At 38.0% G+C, this 21964-nt stretch overlaps 1 protein-coding gene across 3 annotated transcripts in view; it reads left to right on the top strand.

Moving 5' to 3' along the window:
* The first annotated feature begins 5621 nt into the window (after positions 1-5621).
* The window catches only part of LOC126366224 (uncharacterized), a 19531-nt gene continuing 3188 nt past the window's right edge, over positions 5622-21964 (top strand). Inside the window, exons 1-17 of one of the 3 annotated variants that reach the window (XM_050009263.1) lie at positions 5622-5808; positions 6345-6516; positions 6916-7098; positions 7230-7478; positions 8874-8997; positions 9467-9637; positions 9987-10101; positions 11625-11812; positions 12198-12215; positions 12730-12804; positions 13586-13777; positions 15045-15151; positions 15757-15892; positions 16224-16390; positions 16968-17128; positions 18168-18273; positions 21502-21531. In XM_050009263.1, the coding sequence (XP_049865220.1) occupies positions 5780-5808; positions 6345-6516; positions 6916-7098; positions 7230-7478; positions 8874-8997; positions 9467-9637; positions 9987-10101; positions 11625-11812; positions 12198-12215; positions 12730-12804; positions 13586-13777; positions 15045-15151; positions 15757-15892; positions 16224-16390; positions 16968-17128; positions 18168-18273; positions 21502-21531 (2223 nt within the window). In that variant the 5' untranslated portion in view covers positions 5622-5779. The remainder of the gene's footprint in view (positions 5809-6344; positions 6517-6915; positions 7099-7229; positions 7479-8873; positions 8998-9466; positions 9638-9986; positions 10102-11624; positions 11813-12197; positions 12216-12729; positions 12805-13585; positions 13778-15044; positions 15152-15756; positions 15893-16223; positions 16391-16967; positions 17129-18167; positions 18274-21501; positions 21532-21964) is intronic. The other 2 variants (XM_050009264.1, XM_050009265.1) reach the window with 2 other exon arrangements.

Genomic DNA, 21964 nt, shown 5'->3' with positions numbered 1-21964 from the left:
TCTGAATGATTTATTTGTTTCTATGCTGGACTGGAAGCGAATGGAAGACATACAACACGATCAGCTGGTCTAACCGGACATGTCGTAAATCCGACAAAGGGAGTGTGTACTTTCTAACATCATGAACAGTTATTATGGGCGGTATGGGAGTCTCTTGTCGCCACTAGGTTCGCCATATCCATCTTACGCACATTAACAGTGGCTGCAAGTTGTCTTTAATTACTCGTGGCTCTGCCCACCCCATTAGGGATTACAGGCTTGATTTTTGATATGTTATGTCTTATCTTATCTTATTTAGCCTATGCGAACCCACTGCTGGGCAAAGGCTTTCGGCCAATCCCTGCGATAAGCATTGAGGTCGTCACACAATCTTTTACGCGGTCTTCCTCAACTTCTGTGCCCTCCTTGAGGTATCCAGTGAGTTACGACCCGTTTCCATCGCTCCGGATACTTCCGACAAACGTGTTCGGCCCAGTTCCACTTCAGTTTGATATGTTATGTATGTATGAATAATTAAAAGAATTGCGAACGTCTGCATACATAACGGAATACGTAGGTATCAGTAAATATTCAACCCCGCAACACTCGCATTAGGTACCGCTTTTGTATGCATTACTTTCATTGTGCTTACTTACGAAATAAAATACCTATTAGGTACGTAAATAAAGCTGAGATGACCTCCGTGACGTAATAGGCTCACATGGTTGACCGGAAAATAATTTCCCATTTAATTAAACAACACTCTTTCAGCTGTAAACTTCACTCGAGCAGACAAAGCGCTCCGAAGGAGCAGGCCTCGGAAATTAAAGGATAATGGAGTGCTCTTAATTATTAATTAATTATCGGAATACGTCCGGGACAGACCCCGCACATTGTACCCTTAGAGCCTACTTCGGGACGAGTGGCCTTTGTGTGAGCCCCGCAAAAGATTCCGCTTATAGGAAACGGAGAAATGATTAATTGTGGGTCAGTGAGTTTCTTTTAATTAGTTCGAAAAGAGAAGTGGTAAGTACATGTACACTTAAGTAGATACGGAATTTCATACTTGGAGCAGCAATACACCTCCGATTTTTTAACAGTTTTCCGGATCCTGCCCCCGCGACATCGCAACCGTGGCACGCGATCGATATATCGATCGATATTTCGCACCGCGCCGCGCGCGGTTTCTGTGCCGCAGGGGTTGAGGGTATCTCTTTACCTACTATTCGTGCGTGAGGCGTTCGTGCCAAATATTTGTTTCGAACGATCGCGTTTCGATAGTCGAATAAAAACTCGGATGAAAAGATCCTGGCACATATTGCTGCTCGAGTATTGAAATTCAACCTTTAAAAATGTTTGAAAACCTTTTATTTTTTAACAAAATATATGAGGAATTGCGATTATTAACTGCTAAGAAGAAATATATTTTTCTCTAATGGAATTGAGACACTTTTAGCTCATAAAGCTACAATTAACTTTGTGTCTGGGTACGCCGCTATCCCCTTCCCTTTTCACGGTCTATCCGCTACATCAGCGAAAGGAGAACTGACAATGAGAGTGCAATCTCCTCTTTCTCCTTTCGTATTCCTTCCGGTTGATTACAGCTGTGCTAAAACGTATTCGCAATGAAAGTCTGTTCAAATCGACTCATTTTAAATCATAAAGGTAGGTAGTAGGTACCTATATCTGAAATCTATGACCAGAGATGAGCATATAGGATGTTAGTGACATCGTAATGAATACTGACGGGAATGATTAAGCTCATGATTCTGAGTTAATATCACGTGGAGTTTTCCACGCGCAATATTCATTTTTTTGTTTTTAAATTGTTTTCAATTCTATACTTTTGCGACTGAAAATTCCACTTGATATTAACTCAGAATAATGAGCAGAATCATCCCACTCAGTATTTGTTACGATGTCACTTACACCCCGTAGGTACAAGTACGTACAGGTAGCCATACGAGTATGTACGGGTGTTAGTGACCCCGTAATGAATACTAAGGGGGATGATTCAGACCATGATTCTGGTTAATATCAAGCGGAATTTCCTGTAAGCAGACGCATATATTTTTTGTGTTTTTTAATGATTTTCAATTACATACTTTTGGGACGGAAAATTCCATTTGATATCAACTCAGAATCGTGGTCTGAATCGTCCCTCAAAGTTTTCGTTATGATATCACTAATAAGCGATAGGCTGGTAAATCTGTGCTGTTTATAATATGTCATTATGTTCATTATTATCTAGCCATAGAACGTCGCCAACTTCATCACCCATCCCGACAGGGATAACGAGAAACGAGAAAATGAGATTATCTTATCTCCTGCTCTACCTATCAACTCGATAAGTTTAGAAATATAATACGATTCACATACAACTAGGTAGATATTTATTTGTTTCGGTTTCAGGCGGCGCAGTAATTTTGTAACGTAATGAGGGACTTTACAAGCTACGTTCCCCAATAATAATATAGATGGCGCTGTCGAGATTTAACGTGACAATTACCTAGCCATTACTCAGGTACACAATTATTCAAAAATACAACGTAATGGCAGAAGCAGTATTTGAATCACATTACGTATAGAATTATGTTGCTATTACATTGCTTCTCTTTTGATCGATTATTTGGAGAGAATAATAATGGGTGGAAGATATTTATACTCAAAAACAAATATAAAAGATGCATTATGTCTGTTATTCATGAAATTGGAAGGTTAAAAGAAGGAAAGAAAGCCTGGAAAGTCTCTCATTTTCTACGCAAACGAAGCCCCCGTCAAACTTGTCACAGTTGATAATAAAACTTCATACACGACCACCAAGAGACGTGATTTTGTATAAACATTATTACCACACTGTCAAAATAATAACGCCATCCCTCGACATTATTTAAATAATTGACCTAGACACACATAGCGAAGGCATTTTACGGGTCACTTAACTACGTAATGCAAACCCAAAACTTATTGAATACGAGACGGGATCCAATAAAAAAGCTGTCAAACCCAAGTATTGGGGACGATTCGGGACATTCGAGACACTGGGGACAGGTGTAGGTACCGACGCGTAGGTAATCTTTACTTTTCCCGTGACACGGGACGGAGTTAAACAAAGATGGGAATATGGGAAAATAACGACATACCCGTAAACCCATAACCTTATGTCCCGTTTGGATCGAACATCATTTACCTTCATGCTAGTTTTTTCTTCGGAAATGTACTGGTTTTTTTTTTTTTAAAGATAGGTTCGTGTTACATCACAATCTCACCTGATTGTAAGTGAAAGTCTGGCCTAAGTTTGTTCACGCTTACTTGGTAATTGCCCATTCGCTCTAATTATGATGATGAGTGAATTCAGCAAGGTACTATGGAGTTGAGCCAGCAGTGCATATACCATCAGACACTGCAATCGGCACACATGCATTGCATAGTACAACTGCGCGGACTTCTTTCTAACAGCTTCTCGCTACAACATGCGGGAACACGATTTCCTTAACATTTCCATTTCCTGAAATTAGTTACCTACTGATTGAAATATCTAGCCAACTTCTCAACACATTTACTTATCATAGCCAAGATACCGACGAGAGATGGTGTGGACCGGCCGGAGTACGCATAGGACCGCGAAAAATGGAAATTGGAAGGGGAGGCCTTTGCCCAGCAGTGGGATCTTGTAGGCTAGATTAGATTAGATTAGCCAAGATACCTAGTTGTATAATACTGATATATATGCCTTAGTCTTGGACACCCACCTACAGGAAAAGCCAAATTTTAATTATCTAAGTTAAATCTATCAACCTGTGCTAAAACTCAAACGAAACAATCAACCCTTTTAAACGTCCCTTAACGGGTTAAGCGCCAGTAACTACATAGTTGTTCGTCAATTGACTTCCCAGGTACAAAAATAAAGACCCAATTAACAAAAGTTAAGACGGCTTAAATTGGTTCGAACCCACTGAAAGGTATGAGTAGAATAACCAGAGTAAGCTGAAGTTAGTCCTTTGTGAAGTTCAATTATGTTTTTCTACTTTGGATTCCATCACATAGGCTTGTTGTATGTACACAGATCAAGGAAAGCGGAAAATTCCGGACCCGAGATATTTATAAAACCGCCAACAAACCGCGTTGCGTAACTTACGTATAGTCGGCATTTAAGTACGGCACCAGCGCGCATCAGAAAAATACCTAAACCTAAGGATAACTGCTTAAAAAAGAGATTTGATTATCAACATAATATAAGCTCACGCCTATATCCCAATTGGAGTAGTCAGAGGTACGGTCACGAGCATGTATAGGTATACACTTTGGTACCATATCACATTAACTTTTTTGACAAATTGAACTGCAAGTCTCACTAAATGTCAAATATGTTAGTGCGACATAGTCCTAAAGTGGGTACATTATATAGCTCATAACTGTACATCCATCGCAATATGAACTAAGTACCCAGACCTCACCGAACTTAACAGAAAACAATCAACAGCTCCGGACTAACAGAAAGCTCGGTGAGGTAAGAGATAATCAAGTTTTTTTTATGAATTTGGCAATAAACGCCATATGTCCCACTGCTGGATCAATCAAGTTCAAGCCAAACAAAGAACAGTCTCACAAAGTGATTTCAACAATGTCCCCATCGGGAATCGAACCCAGACCTCCAGATCGTGAGCCTTACCCTCCTTATCCACTAGACCACGGACGCTCTTAATTGTAGGTATGTCAATCATATTAGAAGCCTGAAAACTAAGGCTACTGAATTGTTAGTGCTTCTCTAAGTACGTACCTACTTATTACATAAATATGTTTAAACTAACTTTTACGGCCCCACAGCCGCCGTTGGAGCCACATGTCCTTAAGTCATAGGTAGGTACTTAATTTTTAAAAGGGATTAAAGAAATATTTCGTAGTATTTTGACTTTCAATATTTTGAAAGGAAGCTCTTTCCATTTCCAACTACCCGACTCGATAGGTACCTATATTGATTATTTGATTCGAAGAAAAGATCTAAAACTATTTTCATTTTCACATTTGGCCGAGCGGACGTTTGACATGAAAAACACATTTAGAGAGGTGAGATTGTAACTAAATTATTTGTTTGCTGGCCAGGTAAACACTACGATAACATGGCTATACACTCAACTCTGAATAGAGGGTCAAAATCAATTCCAACGGTTTCCGCTCTTTTAAGTTGTCGAAGAGCGTCAATCAATTTCACCTACCTATATGGCATTTTAGTTCTTACACGCTAGGAATCTCTAATAGGGTGGGCAGAGAGACTCATAAATAGGTATATAATCAGAAGAAAACATTCTGCCACTTTTGATTTGACCAAGGATAAGATTAATAATAGTTAATCTCTTCGGTGGTACTTACGACATGCCCGTAAATTAGCAGCAAGAAACTGAACTTATTATTTGTTTTTTATTCCTTGCAAGTTCAGCACAGGAAGGGAGTACTCATGCAAGTATTCATAAAGGAAATACAGTAATTATAGCGTAATATTTTTCTTTCTAGTGAAACATTTCCTCTTGAAAAAAAAAACGATATTGCTTACGACTTGACTTGTTGCATTTGGCTGAATATAATGTTGACGTTTACCAACTGACTGACATTGACATTTGTTTACTTTTTTAATGTCGCTCGCTATCGATCGGCTGCGTTGTGCAGTGTGGTGTTATTAAATTACTGATTTAAAGCAAATTGTGATTATAATTATCGATTTAATTAAGGTTATTTATAGAAACTGATTCCACATCAATCAAAACCATTTATTTTTGGGAGTTAGACACCAAATTCGTACAAAATGATGGAACATGTACGCCAATTTGATTGGTAAGTCAATCTTTTGTATTATAAGTAAACTTAAATTACTTACTGTGATTTTTTTATTGCTTTAAAGTCTTTGTTACTCTTTACAACCTTGCAATAACAATGGTCAATTGTTTGGATGAAATAACCTATAATAACATGACCAGCATCATACAGCTTTACAGAAGTTACATCCATTTTTTTATTATGAGAGGAGCACAGCACACGTATTTATAAGGATACTCAATCGTAAATCAAGTTTTTAAGATACAACTGATGCATGTAAAACCTAATGGTGCCAATACCACCAACTTAATTTTAACTTAAATTGACAGGACTAAAACTAGCTCTATTTTTTCTTTTACGTATTTTAGGTAAAGGACAGCACTAATAGACCCGTCCAACTAAAAGTAGGTAGGCCTGAACAGGCACCATTGAACATCACTCTAATAATTAGGGGGCTGACTAACATTATTTTATTCTCAATTATGCACTGACATTTATAATTAGAAATTGTAATTGACAATGGTTATAAAATTAATAAATGTTTCCGTCCCCAGGAATCCCAGTGACAGAGATACTGTCTTTTTAAAAGAGGAAGATATGGATAATAGTGCAATAGAACGGATCATTAGGAACAAATTCCATGATCCTCTAATCTCAAGTGACTCTGAGGATGACAAGCCTTCTCCAAAGATTGACTGGAATGATGTGTTTAAGAGAAAAGAAGTTGTAAGTAGGCAAACAGTTTTTATACTCAGATTTACTGAGTACAAAAACTGTTAAAGGCAATAATGTAAAGTTGTTCTAAGGAATAAATGAATATGAATATATGAATAGTGCCTTGTAATTTTCAGAATCTACACTGTTGCGGAAAAATGAGAATCTAAATGTCTTATTTATAATATTAGCTAGTAAACACAAAGAAATTATAATTAATTAGAAGAAATTAAGAATAAAGAAATTAAATTACTATCTTCTGCAGTAAATAGCACAGTGTCGTGTAAATTTATTGTGCAAATTGTTTGTGTTTTGCTTGGCATTGTAATAAAAAAAGATATAAATATATTATTATGTGAATTACTTAATATATTATTTGTTTTCATATTTTTATTTTTGTCTCTGTTACAGGGTGAAGGTCACTGCCATGTATATGTAGCAGGTCTCCGTAAACCTCCTCCACACCCGAAACTCTCTGCTTTAACAAGGGAAGAGCACTTCAAATTGCTTAAAGTGTTGTGTACAGACTACCCAAAAGTATTGCCTGTTCAGTACATACCAAGACCTACAAAGCATGACTATAATCTGTTTGAGGTAACATTCATAAAATTCCTTTCAACAAAATGATTGCACTCGCTTTAGTTATAAACACATAAAACTCGGTTTATTAAGTTTATTTGTACCAACAAATCTTAAATATAATTACTTACTGTTACCACTTTCAGGCAATAAAAGACAAATACCTGGAAGAACAAAAAGAGTACATGGAATGGGCAAAGACACTATGGACAAACAGTCATTGTGGTCGAGCTTTACGACCGAAACCGGTACTAGAAAGGGTGTATGAAGCTGAATATAAAATGAAAGCTAAGCAACTAGAATCATTCCCAAAGAGCTATGAGATGGCAGCACATATTGCTTTACATAACAAGAATAATAATTGCAGTTTGACGCATAAGAAAGACTTGATTAATGTGAGTATCCCACGATTACATCACTTGATTTTTAGCAGATAGTTGTTACAAGAAAGTTAAAGAGATACATACTTGTTTATAATACTACTTACGTACTTTTACTTTCATCATCAGCCCATTAACGTCCCCACTGCTGGGGCACAGGCCTTCCCTATGGATGGATAGGGAGATCGGGCCTTAAACCATCACGCAGGCCCAGTGCAGATTCATGGTTATTAACGACTGCTAATGCAGCCGGGACCAATGGCTTAACGTGTCTTCCGAAGCATGGAGGAGCTCGAGATGAAAACTTTTTTTTATGGTCACCCATCCTATGGCCGGCCTTTGCGAAAGTTGCTTAACTTCAACAATCGCAGACCGAGCGCGTTAACCGCTGCGCCACCGAGCTCCTCTCAACAATTGGTCATCATCAATTTAAGAGCCACGCTCTTGTCGGTGCAGCATTTCTGTAAAATACTCTCCATGCTACTTTTTTAGGGAAAATAGGGCAGTGGTTTCCCTCTTGCCTTCCGCCCCGCAGTACTCTGTCTGACGCGAGTGGGATGGCGCCCAGAGTAGTCTATTACAAAGCCATACTAGGACTCCTGTCCTCTGCCTCTGAATAGTACTGACAGTTACTGCTGCCCTCTGTCAGGTTCCAGGTTACAGTCCCTGTGACATGCCCCTTCCGTCCTGCATTGCCGTACCGATGGCTCCCATCTCCGCCTCTGCAGCCGTTGAGGTCTTCACCCGTATCCCTGGGCAAGGGTTCTACGTTATACCCCGTAGGTCTGGGTCCCTATTCGAACTCAGCCACCATCTTACTCCGGCCTACTGAAGTAAGAGGCGCCCACCCCCGCGGCAAGGACGCGCCGAACAGGAATTGCCCCAGTGGAGGGCAGAGAAGATGACTCTGTCCCCCCTGGGGCCGGGTTAATGGTCTTGTATGGAACCAAGACCAACAATTGGTACAAATAACAATTGGTGACTTTTGCACCAATTGTTATTTGTACAACAAGAAAGGCATGTTATGTTTTGTATGCAAGTGCCAAGTTTAAATTACGAACTACTGTAGTAAATTGCTAGGGCTGAACGAACCGTCGACTATTACGCACGGAGTTTCCACTGCAGATCAGGCTGTATGTCTATGTTCCATAGTCTTTTCTCACTAAAAAATCCGAGTATGAAATTAAAAGAGTCACTCTGTTTCTAAAGATAATAAAAAGCACGTTTTCTTTATGTTTTTACGCGCGTAAAGAAGCTTTTTTCGTGCTGGAAAGAGAAAAAAATGTTTTATTGGTTGATAAGTAGTTCATCACCTCAAATCACCTGTCAACTATATTATGTTATAAATGACTAGGCTATTTGCAACTGGAGAAAATGATTGGTTCAATAACAAACCTTTGTGTATTTCAGGTAAATTATACAGGCCTACCAAAGACTGAATTTACTGAGACTGTCCCAAAGAAGTTTGTTGTGATACGACCAGGACCCCTGCCGGAGCCATGCACCAAACACCCGTGCTGGTTTATGCTACCAAGTATGTGCTTATAGTTATTAGTATTTAATAACAGATGATTAGTACAATTTATAAGTATATCCTGCTATATGTAACTTACAGTTTTCCTTTGTTCACGAAAGACGCCATTCTGATCACAAAAATGACGGAAAAAACGCGCTCTGCCCTATTTTAAACCAATGTTATGCTAATAACAGGTCTTGTCCGAAAAAGTAAGATGATTCATCTTCTTTCTACATACCCCTCCAGTTGAGTGAGGGTAGGCGTGTGCCTAGACATACATAGGATGTTTACGTATGTTATGTCTGTATGCTAAGAAAACTGCTGCATCATTGAGATCACTAAACTAATAAAAAATATCTAAGAAATATGTTGTTGTTCTTCACAATGTATAAATTTATCAGATAGCAATATTTTTTCCTTGTACTCGGACTGACCGCATGTTGGCAGAACAAATATAATAATTTTATTTTTTTTGTTAATTTTTCAGATGAGAATAATATGACAGAGTTGCCATTGACGGAAATTCACAGGGAATTAGCACAGTATGCTTTAGATAATGGCACTCAAAACATAGTGAGTGAGAGTGCCCTCAAATGTTTAATAGAAATCGACCGACATTGGATGATACCCTTATCTGTGTATCCGATTATTAATGCAGGTTTGTGAATTATTTCTCCTTTATTTGTTGAGTTGAGAAGTGGAGCACTGTGGTGGAGTATGCTCCATACCCCCTCTGGTTGATTGAGGGAAGGCCTGTGCCCAGTGGGACGTATATAGGCTATTTTTATTAAGTTTAAATGTTTGTTTAACTAGCATTTAAATAGGATACTTTTTGTACGAAATTTGGATATAAATTCAACAGTATTCAAATCACCAGAGAACAGAAAAAGTTAATTTAACATGTAAGTTTTCTACGAAAACTGTTGGGAGTTCTAATCAATCTTGAAATAAGAATTAATTTAAAAATTTGAGAATATTTTTTTTTTTTAATTTAATATTTGTTTTAGACGGAGAAAAACAAAACGTAATCGTGTTCGGCAGCGAATTCTCGGCACAAAAGAAATCGGCCATGACACGCACGTACAGAGGACTCCATCACTTGCTAGAAACCTTCTTTATTCCGTAAGTTGACACATCTTCTATCGTGTGGGTTGTGAAGTGGAGTACCAACCCTGGTGTCAGGGTTACTATTGGGCCGCCAAAGGCCCCTGACATAGCTCATGTAACGACTACTTACTTACATCAGTAAGTAGTAACTGGGACCAACGGTTTAACCTTCTTCCTCCTTCGGACAATCAGGTGATCAGCCTGTAATGTCCTAACATAACTAGTAAAACAACAAAGTAATTTTTGTGATATGCCCCCACAGGGAATCGAACCTCCGGATCGTGAGCCCAACGATCAACCACAGGACCAAGGAGGTCGTTCGTTTTAGTTGACACATGTTATAGATACATTATTTTGCGATCGGCGCTAAATGAAAAAGCGAATTTAGGTGGGGGCGGAGAGTTACCGTTCTATTCGTACTATTATTCTTTATTCATAATGTAACATAAGCTCACGACGCGACTATATCCCAATTAGGGTAGTCAAATCTACATACATCGCAAGGTATAGGAATACCTACACCTCATCAAATATTATCTTAGGTGGTGAGCCGTCATAATCATCAGCCCATTAACGTCCCCACTGCTGGGGCACGGGCCTTCCCTATGGATGGATAGGGAGATCGGGCCTTAAACCATCACGCGGGCCCAGTGCGGATTGATGGTTATTAACGACTGCTAATGCAGCCGAGACCAACGGCTTAACGTGCCTTCCGAAGCACGAAGGAGCTCGAGATGAAAACTTTTTCTTTTTTGTGGTCACCCATCCTATGACCGGCCTTTGCGAAAGTTGCTTAACTTGAACAATCGCAGACCGAGCGCGTTAACCGCTGCGCCACCAAGCTCCTCTATCGGTGAGCCGTATCGCCGTCTTAATGGTCGAGCCAAATGTGTAGGTGAGAACTGCACTTAAGATAGTTAATAATTCATTGATGCAAGATCGGTACCGGGATTCGAACCGGCGTTCCCCGGTTGAAAAGGAAGCCCGTGTACGGTCACGAGTACTAATATGTATACACTTTGAAACCATGTCACATTTACTTCTTTGACAAATGAAACCGTAAAGGTTAGGTTACACAGTGCGAGCAGCTCATGTGAGAATAGACAGCTACTGTGCCTGTGTACTCGTATGACAGTAGCTCGACTCGTCTCGCACGGTCACACTATGCAAACTGCTGGCGTCGCAGAAGACAGCTACTATACCAGTATACTGGTATAATTCGTTTGTATCATGACGCCCAAACAAGAAACACTGTACCCTGCGTGGACCCGAGCGTACGAGCTACTTTCATTTCGCAAAATCGTGCGAGTTGACGACCGAGCGGCGTGCGAGTGGTGTGGTGGAGGAAGGCAAGTAGCGAGTAAAAACAAAAATGTTGAAGTAACTCGAACGCGAGCAACTGTCCCACTCGCACATGACAGTAAATATCAAATATGATAGTGCGACAGGGTTCTAAAGTGGGTACTTGATATTGCTCATGACTGTACCACAGGACTACAGTGACTATACTTTGTTCTATAGTTTGATTCTCATTACAGGCCAGCAGAGAAAGCAAAAATATTCACGCGAATGAATTCCACATCTTCCACGGAGAAACAAGTTAATGCGACTCCAAATGGGAATACTAGTAACGGTACAAAGTGTGGCGTCACCAACCTAAGGGAGAGCTTCGATGATATGGATGTGACTAGTGATGAAGATGAAGGGCATCTGTTCATTGATGAAGGTATGAAACGTTTATTTAATATTATTAATAATAACGATATCCAACTCCTTGACCTACCCCGACAAATCTATATTCAACAAAAAGCAACAATATTAAACGCATACCGAATTTACTTTTTCCTTTTGAACGTTGTAAAATTCGTTACGCATACCACCCGGGGAAACGATGTGCACGCTCCCCGGGAGTCCCACTAAAACCCAACGGTGTTCCTCCTTGACGCCATTTAGCGAGGACGCGCGAGCGCAGGTGCACACAATCGCGACTATTTATCATAATTATGAGCACACTTGGTGTAGACCCGTTATCACTTAAAAGTACAGGGCAAATAGAGCCGATTTGGAATCAATCCAGACTTCAAAACAATAATAATAATGATTTATTTCAGGCAAAGAACCCATACAAAGTAAGTAATGTAAATACATTACAAAGTATAACAAAGTAAAGTAAAGTAGTAAGTAAGTATTGTAAATACATTACTTACTACTTTACTTTACTTTGTTATACTTTGTTTGTTTGTAAATACAAATAGGTAGAACAAAAACAATCGGAACTTATTCTTTACTTCTAGACTCGTTTCTCCTCTGACATGTGATTTATTCTTACCTATTGTAAGATATATTAGTCAAACTAAAGTAGAATATTCAATTTCAATAAGTATTCTGTAGATCAACCTAAGGGTTCCGTAGAAGAGTCAAGGATTCCGCGAAAAAAAAAAACAAAAATAAAGTGTTCCTTTTTTAAAATAATTATAGTTATTTTCTTCATTAAATTACAGTGTCTTTGGTTTGTAATTATTTGATACGGGCTATAAAATAAAATGTATATACTTGATAGGCGTTCCGTTGTCATAAAAGTTCCCAACACCCAACTCGCCATAAAAAATAACCCCATCTAATATTCGTTTCTTTTCATCACAGGTGAAATAGATACTCCACCATGTGAAGATAAAAAAGAGCCTTCATCACCTCCTCGCGTAGGCTGTGTCACTAGAAGTACGTACAAAATATGAATGAATTTGATCAGCTCAAATTATTTAGAACCTAGCCGTGGTAGCCCAGTTAGAAAAACGCTTGACTCTCATTGTAAGGTCGCATATACCTATGATTTTCGAAATCGTATTTCGAATTCATGTTTGGATCATAAATGATTATCACGTGCTCAGTAGTGAAGGAAAACATCGTGAGGAAACCCACATTTCCGAGAAATACATTTGGTATATAAAACTTTCCTTTGCACCGTGAATTTGTACATAAACTTCGCGGTGTAATGGACAGTTTTTCACTGTTTACTTTAATTTACATAATTATCCTTTAATTTTAAACAAAGACCATTTTTTATAAAGTAATTATTAATGATATAATTAAAAAAAATATATTTCAGAAAATAAAAATTCCATAGTTATGAGCAATATGACTTATTCTATGTTAGTATCATTAAATTATGCGAAAGTTGAAAATTACAAAATGTACCAGCTTACTAACACCGCCATCCAGTTATTGTAATTGACTACTTGACAGGTTTCGGATAAGTATTTAAAAAAAACAGACGCTTATTTTATACCAACTAACATATTTTATTTTCTCGAAAAAGCTTTATACAATAAAGAAAAACATATTTTTCTTCAATTATTTTAAATTTCTCGCGTAAACGGTTGGTCACGTGACATTTTGTCCAGTGACATCACATTTCAACAAACAAAGAAACTGTCAAACAGTGTACCTTGAAACCTGACAGATAGTTATTAGATACTAAGATTTCTTATTTATTTTTTAGGTAGTCCACAATCTCCAAGTGCGATAACGACCCCTTGTCAAGGGTTAGATATGAAGACAACAATGAAAAGTACCGGAGTAACAGTGTCTATGGTCAAATCTGTAACGGCTAAGAGTCCCGTGGCTATGAAAAATGACAAAAATAATTCAATAGACGATTGCAGTGACAACTTCTACTCATGTACTTGCAACGGTTTGTGAATTATCTTATTCAGGTTTTATATTTTATAGATACGTGTCAAATATTCGGGTATGCCGCATATATCCGGTAAAATGAAGATTCATGATTCGTGTAGGAAGAAATACTTTTTTAACAGAAATCAATAATAGTCAAACCGAAATTGGAACAAAAATGATCCAAAAAAAATTAATATTCTAAGTTGCTCCTTGTCTCCTGCCCCTGCGGCACAGGTTACACTTCACTCGGGTTTCGAATAGACGTTCGAAGTTTATCTACATAGACGCAATGTACTTATTGTCTTGTGTACAAGCACAATTGGGTCTAAACAGTGTAACCCATGCAGCCCTTGGTATAAGAAGACCAGGTATCCTCATAAGTAACAGCTAACATTTCAAGGCTAGCCCAGCTGACGTCATCCCACCCTGCGTTATATTTTGTAAAAAAAAATATCCACGACCAATGTTTTTATATTTAATTTGCAAGAAAATTTTGTAAAAATTGAGTTACAGTTTTATTGATTTTTGTGATAAGTAATAGTAATTAAATACATTAATCAGTAATTCTCTTAATTTTCAATAATAAAATTTACGTTCTTGGAATGTTGGAGATACCAATTTAATGGTAACTCAGTGGTAACACTTACGTCATCAAAGGACTAGCAATGGCGGCTTGTCATAGGATTGAGCATACCTGGTTTTTTTTATAACATGGTGCAGCCAACCAAGTGATCATATCCTATATCGATGTTTAACTTCAAAATTGGATTATAGTGATTCCAAATAAAACACAACTTATTGTCAAGGATTGTGTAGTCTTCCATCAGACGAAATGCTTTTGTTTATTTTTAATTTTTTTTTTTTTTTTGGTTTGGTTTTCCCCGAAGGGTAAGGCAAAGGGAACTATGCCCATACAGCCATGTCTGACGTATTTTTTTTTCTTGATGATTAATGAAATGATGAAAGGTGATGATGATGAAACCTAAGCCCCCACCCTCGGAGTAGACTCCTACTCCGAACCCCAAACGAATTAACTCAAAAGTCCGCATAAACTTTTGAGTTATGAAGCGGCTTCCTGACACGAAGCGAAAATAGGCAGATACACTTTGTTTATTGAATACTCCAATATAATAACACTCGCGAATGTCTTCCGACTAACTTAATGCGATCATTAACCACAAAACACCACTTCGTATTAATTATTTAGATTATTCAATGAAGAAAGCAACTGTCCCGTTCCCGCCTCCCGCCAAAAAGCCGTTTATTTTTAAATATACTTACAGCTTTCTACACACTACCGCCGCCGCGGTCGTTCAGAAAATGGCAAGTTAGGAACTTCACTAACAACGACCGAATAGACTTGATCGTTCACTGCTCACACAAACATAGGGTAAGTCTAGACTTGTCCCTATACGTTGGTGCTGATTCCTATAGACACCATCTAATTTTATTTTAAGTTATACCTGTCATTTTCCTACCCGCCGAAAAGGAATGAGACAGGTAATCCACAGGCATATTTACAATACAACACACATATACTTTATTGCACCAAAATAAAAGGAAATATTTACAAAAGACTTAACTAGTTACATGGCAAATGACTTTATGTAACAAATGTCAAATTGAAGCAGAGATCTTAAACGTCTCTCTCAAAATTTTACAATGGCCAATAACCCGACAGAATTGACTGCACACGTCAAAAGGGTTGCATACCAGGGAGTTGCCTATGTTACTCGCCCGGGTTATTCATTTATTTTAAATTAACAGCTGTCAATCATCCGTCCCTTTCCTTTACAGCGGATAAAAAAAATGACAGGTATAATTTAAAATAAATTTAGGTATCTGCAGGAATCAAGGTTTGCGTCAGAGATAATTTTGTATCTCTATAATAGCAATATTGCTTTTTTAGGTGAATTGCTTCAATGTGACTTTTTAACCCGCCTGATCTCTGCTATTGTCGTCATAAAACATGTGTAACAAGAGTTTCTTTTACAGAATCATAATTCAGAGGTTTTATTAGAACCTATACCAGAATATCAGTTGGAACTGGGCGGGTCCAAGCAGTCCGACCAAAAGATCAAGAGCTTAGCTCTCTCTTTGCTTTTAAGGAAAAACGCTTCATTAGTAAATGGTACGTATTATACATCCTGTTGCCAGATACCCGGAAAAGTAGGATGCGGTGAATTTCTAACAATAATAGTTTAGTTGTCAACTACTCAAATCAGTTACTTTATACTAAAGGTCAAAACACGTGGAATATGTATGAAAAAACAACCTGTGACGTCATAGCAAAAGTGACAAAATGTCGCACTTATTATTACATTTTTCTTTATTCAAATTCATAAAATTAAATTGAAAAAAAGAAAACGTTTTCTGTCACCTATAGATCTGTCTTTATTTAGTAAACAGAATTTCATAATTGGTCTTTGACCTAGGAAACTACAATTGTGTTCTTTTCGCAGTAAGAGTAGACTGTTCGTCAGGTGAAGTCGTGACGATAGAAACACTGACCCACGATGAATTTACGAAGCGACACGGCAACCTTACCCAGGATATATCAAATGTTGTATATGAGACTATAAATCAACTGCAAGGACTATTACCTGGAAATTATATACTCCAGCATGAGGTTTGTCCATATAATAATTAACATCCATAACATAAAGAGCTATAGATATATGTCCCACTGCTGGGCACAGGCCTTCCCTCATTCAATCGTCGGGAGGATATGGAGCATACTTCACCATGCTACTCCCTGATACGTTAATAGCCTGGACCAACGGCTTTGCGTGTTCTCCGAAACACGGAATCATCTTACTTTTTCGGACAATCTGGTGAGCCAAACTTACAATGTCCTTACCAAAAGGACAGTCACAAAGAGATGTCCATAATACCTCCATTGGGAATCGAAGCCGGACCCAGACCCCGAAGACTTGTTGCATACTCGCCAGTTTAGAGTACTCTAGGTCTGGTCTTTCTTTAAAACATCCTGGACAAAATCGCGGCCAAACATTCATAATTTGTTGTATTTTTTTTATTTCCATACATATGCTTTCTTGGCTAATTTTGTTCAGGATCGGTTAAGTCAAGAGTTCTGAGTCTCTTGGGCAATACCTGTGTCGAATGAAGGACTGATACTAGAAACCTCAATTAACAGCTCTGTGTTACTCATCTATATAATTATATCCTAATTCTTATAATTACAGCCAAGTCAAGGCCCGAATGCTTTCCTTTTCGCGACTGGAGTAAAGGGTAGCGCATATAAGTTAGTCCTAGACTTTAACAGCCCGACTCCCGCCGATGCTGACGAGGCTACCAGCGTCAAGTCTCCACCTGTGTTGACGCCTGTACTTCTCCCGATGCATAAGTGAGTACCTATTCATACATACATACATAAACTCACGCCTATTTCCCACCAGCGTAAGCAGAGACGATAGAATTCCATTTGCTTCGATCCTGACACACTTCTCTTGCTTCCTCCACATTCATCAATCACTTCATACACGCACGCCGGTTCAGAGTAGATCGCAGTAAACCTTTTCTAAGGACATCCTAAGTACCTATTCATGCTAATATTAATATATCTGTTACCTGTTCATGCCTAATCGGCTGGATTTGGCTTACGATTTACCTACCTACTAGGATTTCCTTTATTTTTTTTTATTAGTTTTTTGCTAGCAACATGATCAGCTGATGATGTTTGCAGTAGAATGGTGCCAAGAGCAAACCTATATTACAAAAAAATCCGTTGCCAAAAGGTGACATAATTTTTAAGATACTGCCTGTGTACATTTGAGCTTAAAACGCCGAAATCAGAAATCATTTATTCGCTTAAGATAGGTAGGAACAGAGTCACAACATCGTATAAGTCAGTGTTACAGATTCTCTGTCCTGCTATTTATTATTGCCATGCAACTATAAAAAAATCACATACTATAAAAATAATTAGTAATTCGCGTTACTTCCATGCCATTATGTGAGTGGATCCGTTCTTAAGCTCTCGATATAATAGGGTAGTTTCCAACTAGTCAAATCAGTTACTTTTTACTAAACGTCAAACACAAAATTGCCATGGAATTTGTATGAAATACCAACAATACAAAAACTCTTTATTGCACTTGAATCACATTAAAAACCAACCAACCTGTGACGTCATAGAGAAACGTGGCAAAATGTCGCACTAATTATTACATTTTTCTTTATTAAAATTCACAAATAAGTTAAAAATAAAAAGAAAACGTTTTTTGTCACCTTTAGATCTGTCTTTATTTAGTAATTAGAATTTTATTATTTATCTTTAAACTAGGAAACTACCTAATACACGCCGCGTTCTGCGCGGTTGTCGCGCAAACTCTGCAGGTGTCTTATATGCATTAGACAGCTTCTAACCATGTTTATAATTCTAGATACCGCAAGATCCTGCCGTGCGCATTCACCACCGACGAGCGACTGGTCGTGAAGGAGCCGAAGAAGCTGGTCAACAAGCAGAAGCCTCCACCGCAGGCGATCAAGGTATAATACATTGATTATCAACAGTTAACTGCTTAGACGTTTATGACGCCATATGATGTGATGAAATATAACTTTGTATGAGATCTTACCTTCGTTGTGTTAGATAGAAAATAATCAATCGACTTAATATTGACTGATACATCGCCATGCTAATGAACGTCACAACACTCTTCCGTATTTTGACAGGTATCATATTACCGCGCATTGAGACGATTGTAAAATGTTATTGAAATATAATCACTAATTGTACTGAACAGGTCGTTCTGTTTAATATTTGTCTGATCTTTTACACGCTTGAACTGCTGGAACGATTTCGATAAGGCTGTCCACCTACTCATATGAAACACTCATGTACATTACGTTTGTATGAGAGTACAAAACGGTGACGTCGTCAATAAACGCTGTCAAACGTTGTACTTGTTGTTACGTAATTCATTAGCAAAATTCGTAAATAAGTCAAAACCAAAAATTAGGTTGATTGACCCAGTCACCCTACATAGATCGACATCTAAAAAGAGACTAAGGCCGTCCGTTTAAAAACACGCCCGGTCTGAGTCGGACCAACTTATGCTAGATAATTATACAAACTTGTACATCGTCCAGTGTAAGTCAGGGCGGGTTTCGTACTACATCTGTGCCCTGTTTATCAAAATTACAAGTCTACATGAAAGGAGCCTCCCCGAGCGGCGCATTGAAGTTTTCTCGCGCCCGGCGCGCCCTGGTAACAATCTGCGGACGGTTTAGTCGGTAACGCAGACTGGCCGATCCTTTCACCACGATGGCGATCCAATGTGATCGGTCCTCATCAGGGCTAAACAAGTCTACACGTTCACAAGCTACAAGTTACTCACAAATGCGTGTAAGTTACGTTTTTCAAAAAAGTAAAATATACTTGTGTAAAATATACATTGATACTTGTAACATGTTATTTACATGTGTAGTTTTGATAAACACATTCTTGTAATAATGAAAATTTTTACAAGAAAAATTCTTGTAATACAGGACTTGTAAGTGTTTGATAAACAGGGCACTGATCACGAGTCCGTGAATCGCGGATAGTAGAAAATTGCGAGATGCCAAATGATGGACATCGGATTTAGTGCGTAAGCTACAATACAAAGAGTTCTACAACCACTTGAGATCTTGGACCTTCATTCATGGACTCTGGAGTACGAAAAAGCCCTTAGGTGAGACTATTATAAAGTTATATTTTATCATTTTATATGGTGTTAATTACAGCATAAGGAATTGTATCAAGGGTACATTTCAATTTTGAGTTATTTGAAAATTGTTATTCAAAGAAGACAGATATGAGGACTTAAAAACGAAAACCCTTGCTGAGGAGTTTCTTGTGCCATTTCTTCTCCTCAGCAGTAGCGCGTTACGAAGCGTTAGTAAATGATAGAATTGTAGCACAGAATGCAAATAGAATATTGATTTCAATAGGAATTATATTCTAAATGCAAAATGAAATCGTTTATTTACAAATTATGCTCATCTGGAACACATAAAAAGCTCACAACTTTATGCCCAATACCAATATGCGATTTGACAAACTTAGTCAAATGAGATACTTTGTACGAAACGTCAAAACGATTTTTGTAACGGGGTGTGACGTCATCAATCAAAGCGGTCATTATTACTTGTAATACATAATTGAAGTTCGAAAAGTTAAAAATCAAATTGAGTTTTGATCTTAGAATGACTTTTAGAACAGCATTTCATAACTTATAACTTCGACCCATTTAAATACTCGAAGTAACCCACACCCCTCCGATCTTTTTGGAACCATTCTACAGAGAACTCTTACTAAAATTCAAGATTCTATATCAGTTCTATCCTACAAGTCTGTCACTTACTACCACTTTAGGGGCCTATATCATAAAACTAACAATTGTAAATTATAACGACAATTAGACGTGTAACGGTAGGCGATGAGTGGGTGTATATACAAAATATACCTCTGCCTACCCCTTTAGAGATACAGGCGTGATGCGTGATCACTATGTGTGATTATAAATAATTTACGCAACAAACACTAAATTCACAAAGAGAAAATTAAATTGAAAAAATTCTAACTCGGACGGGACTTGAAACCTCACCTCACCTCTTGTCAAGCCGAGACGAGCGCGTTAACCATTACGCCAGTGGGTTCTCCTCCTGTACATGCGAAATTCTTCGATCTATGTATCGTCATTAAGCCGACGCCTACAAAAACGAGGGTAAGTGCTATAAAAACAAAAAAACAGCAAATTGTCGATGTAATTTACTGTTGTAAGTTTTATGAAATAGTCTCGTGGTCTAAGTTAAATCGAAACATATTAAGTAAAACAGCTGTGGTACACAGTCCAACACAGCACGAGTAAGTTGTCTTCATAATGTTGTTGTGATTTTCGTTCCTTAATGAGCCTGAAAGACGGCTGCCTATTCTCATGTTTTCAGGAACTTTGTCGAGTTGTGTAGCCTACAGGTACTGAATGACTGTATTTTATATTCTGGCAGTGGTGGCTTGAGATTCCCTTCTTAGTATCCCAGCTTAGTAGCGTCTTGCCATCTTCATATGTTACAATTTCGAACTCCAAAGGCAAACATGACTATGTATTGATGGTATTTGTAGAATATTATGTTCTGCGCATGCTGTCCTATAATGTGTTAGTTTTCGTTTCTATGAAAAGTTTTTTAAAGAAAACAGTTTTTTGTTGAGCCGACGGTTGCACTCAAATGTCAGTTTTTGTAACTGCGTAAGATAAAACTGGCAGATTGACAGTGCATTCAAAACTGTTCTGAATTCGACTTTGGAATTTCAATTCATCTTTGGATCGTAAATAATTGAAATCACGTGGTTTCCAGGATTGGTGCCCGATTAATGGCAATATACTCGCCTCCTATTACATGAAACTTAAACACAGATGGCGAGGAGCGGGTGTTTATACCATCTCTGCCTATCCCTTCGGGAATACAGGGGATATGTTATGTTGTCGAAACTGTTCTTGTATACTGGATCATGCATGATAAGTCAAATTGTTGACTTGATTTCATCGCATGCAGAGACAAAATCAAGGTATTGCGAATACAGTTTTATCCAGGGGTTATATATTCTGTGACCATATGAGTCGTTTCTTACCCGACCTATTACAATCCCTACAGTGCTATCTCCTTCGAGCCACCACTGGTCTTTGTTATTTGTACTTGTTTGTGTTGAAATGTCAAAATTTGGTGTTTGTGTAGGGCGACGACGAATGCGGCACACGTCGAAAGGTATTGGCGCGACCGCATATTTCACTTTCCCAATCCGTTGGACTCGAAACGTCCTGTTGAACTTATCACAAATAAGAACATTTTATTTTCTCAAGAAGTGGGACCCGCGGGCACTAAGGTATTGGTAAAGTTGGCAACCCTCATCGCCACGGTATGGCAGTTTGACTAGTTATCAAAGACTACTGAACAATTTTAGTTACGTCTGTCTTTGTACTGATTCAGAATTAGATGAGCATTATTATTTAGAGCTAATAATACTTATTCACATTTTTTTTTGTTACAAATATTTAATAGTATTGTTTTCGTGATTAATAGATTTTGCTTTTATTATTTATTCTTACTACAAACTATCTGAATAAGTGCAAAGACAAGTAACAAAAGGATGAGAGCCAAATTCCTAATTAAATAAAAAAAGCAAAGCCTTTTGAAAAAA

Source organism: Pectinophora gossypiella, chromosome 4 (genome assembly GCF_024362695.1).
Source record: "Pectinophora gossypiella chromosome 4, ilPecGoss1.1, whole genome shotgun sequence".
Taxonomy (NCBI): domain Eukaryota; kingdom Metazoa; phylum Arthropoda; class Insecta; order Lepidoptera; family Gelechiidae; genus Pectinophora; species Pectinophora gossypiella.
This window is presented reverse-complemented; position numbering and strand designations above follow the sequence as displayed.